Source organism: Jatropha curcas, chromosome 7 (genome assembly GCF_041381405.1).
Source record: "Jatropha curcas cultivar XTBG-Jc1 chromosome 7, XTBG_Jcur_1.0, whole genome shotgun sequence".
Classification (NCBI taxonomy): Eukaryota; Viridiplantae; Streptophyta; class Magnoliopsida; order Malpighiales; family Euphorbiaceae; genus Jatropha; species Jatropha curcas.
The window spans coordinates 18,721,350-18,730,442 of record NC_143157.1 but is presented as its reverse complement, the minus strand read 5'-3'; the positions used below and the strand labels follow the sequence as shown (position 1 = coordinate 18,730,442).

The window sequence follows — 9,093 nt, the reverse complement described above, 5'->3', positions numbered from 1 at the left end:
TAATAAAAAAGATCATTTCCATTTTTGAAAATGCGAGCATTATTTTGGGACACCGGTTATGGAAAGTGAGAGTTTTTTTTTTTAAACGAAGGTAGTAATTTTTTTTATATAAATATTACACTTCAAGAACAATTGGGATAAAATTATTTATATGATAGAAATAAATTGATCCCTAAATTAGTTAAATTAATGTATGAAAAGCTTTGTTTCAAAAACTAAATATGAAGTGTGTAAATTATTAATTTAATAACACTTGAAGTGTTAACAAAACTATAATTTAAGAACTTAATAGTTAGTTTAATTATAACTTACAGACCAATTTTTTTACCCTAGAACTTCACTTTATAAAAAGTTAATTTTCTCTTTTTTGTTCCATTAATTGACACTTAAATGAAGTTATTTTAGACAAAAGGATCAAATTGTTAACAGAATAACAATTTGGATACCTCATATTGGTTCTCGTGTATTAATTTAACTATATCTTAAGATCCAATTTATAGTTTTCATGATTTATAAATTAGTATTAGTCCCATAGGGATGCATTAATATATTTTTGAAAATATAGGGTAAAGTAATTAATTTTACTAAATTAGAAGAATTAAATAGTAATTTACTTTAAGATTATCTGGTTTAATTTTCTTTTTTATTTTAATTTGGAAGGTTATCTTGAAATTAAATATAAACAAAAATAGTAAAATGCATTTTTGTTCATTTTTAGATCGATTAGAAGGACTCTTTCTCGCAAGATGTCTCTGTACGAACCCTAAAAGGAAGAAATATAGATGCAATTGATTTGGGGCTTCATCACTTTCCTCACTCTACCGCTGGTATTATCAAGCTTCAAGAGCCGATTCAACTGACTGTCATCGTCTTCAGTAGCTAACAGAAAAAGGGTTCCAAATCGGTAAGTGTTCTCTGTCTTAAAGTTCTGTTTTTAAATTGATCTGTTATAGCACTGTTAGAAAACAAAGATGGAAATGCAATTAACTGTAGGCAAGGAACAAATACAAAAAGGATTTCATACGGAAACCATAAACCCCCAACGGTCATTTGGAACTTTGATCAAACAGATATAAGATTTCTTATCAAAATCAATATTAAAATTATTAAATTAAATCATTCTCGATAATAGTTTCATGCACAAATTTATGCTTCAATTAATTAATATTAAATCAATATCTTGTTTGAGAGATTGATTAGTTGATGGGAAAGTGTTGCCGACAAGGAAACCAAGAAAATTCAAATTCAAATTCAAATTCAAATTCAAATTCAAATGCTCAAGAATTTTAGAATTCTAGTACTTTCAGATTTATATTTATGTGTCAGTCGTAATAAATAAGTCACTAACAGGAAGTTCTGCAATTTCATCTTTGTTGTACTAGTCTCCCAAGTTATTCATTTTAGAGTTCTTGTTGGTTTAGGATAATCATAATCCTTTTTAGTTTATTTTGGATTTCCAAATCCTTGAAGGATGAGGACTAATTTTGAAATCATATTAAGTAAAGGTTTAGCAGTAAGTAGTATCCTGTGAAGTAGAGATCAGAGTGGTTTGGGTCTATATGCTTGTAATTCTTTTTAATTAGGTTTTCAGTTACAATATTACAGCAGAAAATGTTTTATCTTTCAGTTGTCTCATGTAATTTTAACCCCGAATGAATCCTAAATCCTATTACTGTGACAGTATTATGCTACATTTTTTATTTTCATTTGCTTCAACTTTTTCATTAATTTTTTAAAGAAATTCAAGTTTTCCATATTAATTTTTAAGACGTAATTTTTGATTTCTATAAATCCTAGCCCTGATCCTAAAACTTCAACTTTTCCAAGCTGCCCTGCGGTAGAAAGGAACTTTACTTTCGTTGTTTCCATGAGATTAGAAGATTGTTCTGCCTTGGAGAAGTAAACGTGGTTGATTAATGGTTTCTGATTCCCTTAAGAAAAAAAAAAAGAAAGAAAGAAAAAAAAAAAAAAAAGGACATGGAGACTTGATTTATAAAATATTAATTCCTTTTTGCATGGCGCTTGAATTGTATTGGTTGGTATGAATAAGATTAACTTTCATAGATATGAATAATGTTTGATTTCATTAACAAAGTACTAGCTGTAATACAAAACTAATACCAACTTGAAAGGGTAAAGGAGATTCAAATTATTCAGGAATTACCAAAGAGGAATACGGGTCAATCCAACCACCAAAATCCTTCTGTTCTCTGTCAACCCTCTCTCTTCAGGTAGAAACCAACTCAAATCATTAGTTTGTCACTATAATTTGATCATTACATGCGAATTCTCTGTCGATATGTTTTGAGTTTTACTATTTAATTCATTAAATATTTCTTTTCCATTTGAAGCAGTTTGTCTTTTAGTCCATTCTCTGAAAATGGGTCTCTCTATATCTCTGCTGCTTTCTAATGAACCCATCATAAATGAGATTGTGAAATCATCAATTATTGATTGGTTAGTTGTGCTTGTTCCTGTTTCTATATCTTTGGTGGAGTCATTTCTTGCATTTTTATTGTTTGACCAGAACTCTAACTTTTCCATGGGAAATGTTAATTTCTTGCCTTTTTGTTTTTTCTTTTAGAATTCATTATAAATGAAAATTTAAGCAAAAGTGAAAATAGAGACGTATCTTGGTAGCATGGTAGCATTGTATGATCCCATTACAAAAGAGCAAGCATGAGAGTTAGTATAAATTATAAGTTAATTTTATATTAACTTCTTAGAATCAGTTGTTGATTTTTTATATTGAAGTGCATGCATATTCATTTTTTCGCCTACATAAGACAACTCTGATTTCTACTTTATACAAAAACTTTTAAGTATTTCATATAAAAGCTCCTGAGATTACAGATTAAAACTTCAAAACTCATTGGCAATAATGAAAGCACCTTTTTGTTAGAGTATTTTAAAGATTATATGTCAACAGAGTTTTTGGGGCTGCATATATTGTTGTGCTTTATGGATTCCTTGTAAAGAGCTACTTTTTGTATTGCTTTAATGGAAGCCTTCCTTTCTAGCTAAAATGGGAGTTTCAGCTTGGTATATTTCATTGAAGATAGTATATGGATAACATTTGTTGTCCTGTAAGGCTGATTTCTGTTGGATATTTAGTTTCATGCATGTATGATTTTGATAGAAATGCAAAGTCAAGTTTTACCAGATTTAGAGCGGCTCATTGAATAAATTAGCCCAACTGAGCAAAAGCCTAGTTTGGCCAATGCTTGGCTGTTTTACTAATCTAACCTTATTGAGTGGACTTTTCTGAGCCAAGATTTGAATTTGCTCAGAAAAAATTTATTTTATTCAGAACTCCAAAAATCAAATCACCAGTAAAAGTTTTAGGTTATTAATTTCTGAACTCTTCAAATATTAGCATTTTTGTTCTTTCTCAATCAAAAGCTGCAATGGGCTGGTTGATGAGGTGTAGCAGAACTTAAAATTTGCCTCATGTGGGGCTAAGCAAGTTGATTCCAAAGCTGGTACAACTTGAAAAGTTTATCAAATGAGCTTAAACTACGGATGTGCAAACTTTGGAAAAGACCGAGAAACTGATCTCAACAGACTGATTTCGGTTATTTGGATCGGTTTTTCGGTTTTTGGAATGGTTTTGGTTTTTTATTTGAAAAAATTTTGGTTTTTTGGTCTGGCTCAGTTTTGGCAAAAAATTTTCGGTTAATCAAGCCGAACCGCAAATTAAAAGTAAACACTGGGTTTTGATAAGTAGTTGGGTTTCTTTTTCCTCTCTGCCTTTTGCAATTCTTCTTTCACCTCAACTCTCCTTTTCGATTTTCTGGCCACTTTAGCCTTGTTAATTGGTCAATCACCCTCTTCTCACCACCATTGCTTGCCTCAGCCACCGATTCTGATCAGTTTAACAACCTCAGTAGCGAGTTTAGGAAGCGAGAGAAAGACACAGATCGTGAAGGTACTTGGTTCTCTATCGCCGACTGGAAATCCCTTCCTCTGAACCATTCTTGGTTTTTGGTGGGAAGTATTACGAATTCCTTTAGTTTATTTAAAGATTAAAAGCTTGGGTTATGAAATTGGATAGGTAGGATTCCTAATCTATGGTTCACTTTTTGTTGTTGTATTATACTATTGCTGTGGAGTTGACAACACGTTTTGGTACAGTAACATTCTATCATTATTCAGTTAGTTTGAATTTTTACAGGAAGAGATATAACATTTCATTAGCTTGTTTTCAATTGGATGAACAGTTGAGATGAATTACTATTGGAATGAATAGTTTAGTGTGAGAACAGAAGGAATGAACTACTGTTGGAAACTATTTTATAATATTTTATATTAATTGCCAATTTGTTATGTCAGCTTAAGTTTGTTTTGATGTATTCTTAAAACTCTTTGATTTTAATTGAACTTTTATTTTCTTTCTTTCTTTTGTAATGAAAACACACTGCAATTTCTTTCTTTCTTTTATTAATTTTGGATATTCTGTTAACCGAATCAAACAGAACCGGAATTTGCGTTTTGACAGTGTGCAGTTTCCACCATTAAACGGTTTGGATCTGTTAGCAATTTTATTAAATTTCAGTTTCTCGGTTTTCGGTTCCGAACCGCCCAAATGCACACCCCTAGCTTAAACAAGCCTTGAGTAAATCATTTTCTCCAAATTGTTCATGAATAGCTTTTTACCTGCCACCCTAATTTTGAAAATGCAGTTGCATTTTACCTAGTATAATCAGTGTTTATTGCAGACTTCAGCTTTCGTGTACAAATGGACACAGATTTGGATGGCACATGACATAATATTTGTTTCTTTTGTTATAAGCTAGGAAAGATTTTTCATCTATTATTTAATTTGAAATGTTGTGCAATAATTATACCTCATGGATTGCTTTGACTAAAAGAAAATGGGAGGATGTTTGAGGTCTTAAAATTGACTTGCTGTTCTTGATATGAATTCTAGATTATGTTTTCTGCATTTCTAAATGCATTTAGTTAGGTGTTGCAAGTTCTATTTTCATAGAGCTTGAATTGTGAAGTGCATTTCAAGCGTTTTCATCCAGTTAATTTGTGTTCTTGTGTGGTGTAACTTTCATCTTGTATTCCTTAGCACCTTACCCAGAAAAATATACTGTAACAAGATACGATGTCATCTATCCTTTATTAACATGCTTGTGCCTTAAATAACAATTTTCTCTAACTAAAGGACACTATCTTTTCCTTTCTAGCAAAATAGGAAGATATATTTTTCTCATATTTGATTTTTGACTCTCTTCTCTCACTGTCTCTCTCTCTCTCTCTCTCTCTCTCTCTCTCTCTCTCTCTCTTTCTGGTTTAGATTTTCCTAAATATGTCAGGCCAAGGCCAGCGCTTGAATGTGGTTCCAACTGTTACAATGCTTGCTGTTGTTAAAGCTCGCCTTGTTGGAGCTACAAGAGGTCATGCTCTTCTCAAGAAGAAGAGTGATGCTTTAACTGTGCAGTTCCGTCAAATTCTTAAGAAGATTGTCTCAACAAAAGAATCAATGGGAGAGATTATGAAAGCCTCTTCATTTGCTCTAACTGAAGCAAAGTACGTTGCTGGTGAAAACATCAAGCATGTTGTCCTTGAGAACGTCCAAAATGCCTCTCTTAAAGTTCGATCCCGACAAGAGAACATTGCTGGAGTGAAGCTTCCAAAGTTTGAATATTTCACTGAAGGTGAGACAAAGAATGACCTTACAGGATTGGCCAGAGGTGGCCAACAGGTGCAGGCCTGTCGTGCTGCTTATGTCAAATCTATCGAAGTTCTTGTTGAGCTTGCTTCCCTACAGACATCCTTTTTAACACTCGACGAGGCAATAAAGACAACGAATCGTAGGGTCAATGCTTTGGAAAACGTCGTGAAGCCAAGATTGGAAAATACAATAACTTACATTAAAGGGGAGTTAGATGAACTTGAAAGGGAAGATTTCTTCAGGTTAAAGAAGATTCAAGGGTATAAGAAGAGGGAAATAGAGAGACAGCTTGCTGCTGCTAAGCAGTTTGCTGAGGAGCAGTTTGCAGAGAAAGTTTCTTTGCAGAAAGGAGTTTCAATAAAAACAGCTCACAACTTGTTGTCTGCAGCTATGGAGAAGGATGAGGATATAATTTTCTAATATGGATATTAGTTAATTTGCTCTTCCTCATGATACGAGGCTTTTTGGCTATGTTGGCTTATGGAAGGGGGTTTCCCTATTTTCTAAGACTGGGATGTTTTTGTTCCCCTTTTTTTCAATAAAAGCTTAGTCTCCAAAAAGTTTCTATTTATTGTGTAATAATTCTTTCATCATTTTAAATTTTATTGTAAGAAATATGTTGTTGATCATAGTTGTCTTCTTCAGTACATGTGTGTGTATTAATGATGTGAATTATTATTTTGAGACTCAGCACAATGAATCTCTTTTTTTTCTGTTTCATGCCAATTTGTTATTAGTTCGGAACTTAATTGATTGATAAGGTCCGCATTATTCTATTTTATTCGGTTGGATTATTCAGTAAAATCTTCAGTTTGGTTTTTGTTTTTTTGGTATAAACCATTGGCGATTCAGTTACAGTTAAGGCTTTTCACCCACACGAGAGCTCTTTACACATGCCAAAGCTTAAAGCTCTTCGCCCTTCACTGCTGGTGAGTTTAGTGGAAATCGTAATTGAAAGCCTTTTTCACATGCCAAAGTTATTTTCACATACCCAGCCTGTGTTGCCAAAATATTCAGTTTGGTTTGATATCACAGTTCAATTATTTAGTTTCAATTTGATTTTTTGAAAATTTGGAATAATTCAATTATAAATTTCTGAAAAAAAAAAAACCTTAATTCAAACTAGAGAATTAAAAACCAAACTAACTCTATTTTAGTTGATTTCAATCAATTTTCTAGTTAAATTGATTCCTTTTAAAAAGTAATAGTTTGAATTATGGTTGTATTTGATTATTCATTTTTATTCGATCTGATTCATTTACTTCATTTTTAGGGTTTGATAATTTCGATTAAGGGAGATTAATTCGATTGAAATGAATGTTGAGTCATTATGTTGTGTATAAAAATGGCAAAATGCATTATTATACCCTGTACTTTACGAAAAAAACTTTATGGCATCTCAAATTTTGCAAGTGACTTATTATGCTTCAGAAAATATGAATTTTGCTAACATTGTATTTTTCTTTATACTAGGGATAATATTTTTTGGTGTTTTTGATATTGATGTGCAAGATATTCACTTAATATGTGGTTAGTATAATGTTTGAAATACTGATTTTTATATTTTTCAACCATCTAATAAATGTGCAATTGATTTAATTTTAGAAGTTTGAATACTCAATAGAATAAATTTTTACAAGTTGAAGTATTTAATTGATACAATTTTATAAATTGAAGTGCTTAATTGTTCAAAGTAAAAATTGAGGTGCCACCAGATTTTTTTATGTAAAGTATATGGCTGAATTTATGCATTAGGTCATATAGAAATTAGGGATGTGCACGAGACTGCGGGAATTCCAATCCGTTGCCGAAAACCGTCCCGAATTTTGCATCCCAAAAAAAACTCGATATTAATTTCATAGACTCATCCCGAAAGTATTTATATGGAACGAGACTAGTTCTCTGATTAAAATCGACTCATACTGATCTAAGTTCTGTCTCATCCTATCCCAGCCCGAAAATTAGGAATTACTGTCTCATTTTTTCTTTAAAATTTTAATTGTCTTTTTTGTATGAATTTCAAATTATGACCCTAAAAATCATTTCATCCTTTTTACTTTAGTTTTTTTTAATACAAATTACTATTAAAGTAATAATAATATGAAAAAACAATATGCATTTTTTTTAAATATAAAATAAATCAAGTAATTAAACATAATTTTCAACATAGATTTTTCCTCTGTTATTCTACGTTATGTGTTCAATAAATCTTTTTTAATAATTTTTTTTCTATTAAACAAAAAATGAAAGATTAATCAATACAAGAGAAAATATTAACTTCAATTAATTTGATTGTTGGATTATTGATTATGCTTAATGCAATCATTATTTATTTTTTAAATGATATTCAAGATTAAATTACGTAAATATCGAATTTAAATCAACTTAAAAACAATAGTAACAAAAATAATGACGAGTTAAAGTTCAAAAATACATATAAAGTTAAATTGTATATAATTTTTGCAATTATTTTACTTTATTATATTTAACGCTTTTGTTAATTAGAAAATAACTGCATAAAAATCTTCTATTATAACTTTAGCAGTAGATAATTAATGATTAAATTAATTATTTGATTTATTTTTTTTAAACTCAAACTTATATAAATGAAATTTGTTTAATTGTAACACATAAATATAACAATTTTTTTAATCTTTTTTTAATATAAAAACACATAAATATAACAATTTTTTTAATCTTTTTTTAATAGAAAATAATTTAGCAAGAATACAGAAAATTTCAATTGATTTTTGACTCGATCCATTTCCTTTTGTTCTATAAATATGAATTTGTGTCCCGTCCCGTCCCATTTTCGAGACGGAATTGAGGCTCTAATTTTTACGTCCCAAGTGTTTGGATGGGACCGGAAATTATCCCAACCCAACCCGTCAACTATGTAATATAATATATTAAAAACATATATAATATATAATGCAGATAATCAAATAAAATAACATTTGAATTTCTTATTAGTTAAAATTTATTTTATTTTTCCTTCCAAAAAAAAAAATCTTATTTGTTCGTAAAAATATTATTTTATTTGTCAGTTGGAATTCAATTCTCAATTAATTATTTAGCTTTTGAAATTCTCATTTCTACTTCCCAAATGAGTTATCGACTGTAACACACTGTAAGAGAGAAAGGCAGACAGAAGATATGACGATAGAAGAGGGGGCCGGCCCCGCCGGACCAAAGGTTCTCCGATTGCTTTATTTCGTCGGCGCCGGATGTAAGTGCAGATCTGATTTTGTTTGATTTTAGCAATTCGATGCTCGGATGAAAAAGGCATTTATTTTTATTAAAAATGTCACAGTTATCTGCACAATAGCTATCAACAAATGGAGAGAAATTGAAAAGAAATCACTCCAAAAACAACAACAACAATCTCACCTCCAGCCCAATTTGTTGTC

At 30.6% G+C, this 9,093-nt stretch overlaps 1 protein-coding gene across 4 annotated transcripts; it reads left to right on the top strand.

Annotated features, from left to right (window-relative positions):
• The first annotated feature begins 698 nt into the window (after window positions 1-698).
• Window positions 699-6,403, top strand: LOC105637029 (V-type proton ATPase subunit D). 4 transcript variants are annotated; one of them, XM_020680458.3, is made up of 3 exons: window positions 699-904; window positions 2,158-2,231; window positions 5,306-6,403. In XM_020680458.3, the coding sequence occupies exon 3, from the start codon at window positions 5,318-5,320 to the stop codon at window positions 6,101-6,103; it is 786 nt and encodes a 261-aa protein (XP_020536117.1). In that variant the 5' UTR covers window positions 699-904; window positions 2,158-2,231; window positions 5,306-5,317; the 3' UTR covers window positions 6,104-6,403. The 4 variants fall into 4 exon arrangements, with proteins under 4 accessions (XP_020536117.1, XP_020536118.1, XP_020536116.1 ...); XM_020680459.3 differs by having other exon boundaries at window positions 2,140-2,231; XM_020680457.3 differs by having other exon boundaries at window positions 2,133-2,231.
• Window positions 6,404-9,093: the final 2,690 nt, after the last annotated feature.

Excerpts from the sequence above, each read along its gene's own strand:
- LOC105637029 (XM_020680458.3), top strand. The coding sequence starts at position 5,318 with ATGTCAGGCCAAGGCCAGCGCTTGAATGTGGTTCCAACTGTTACAATG.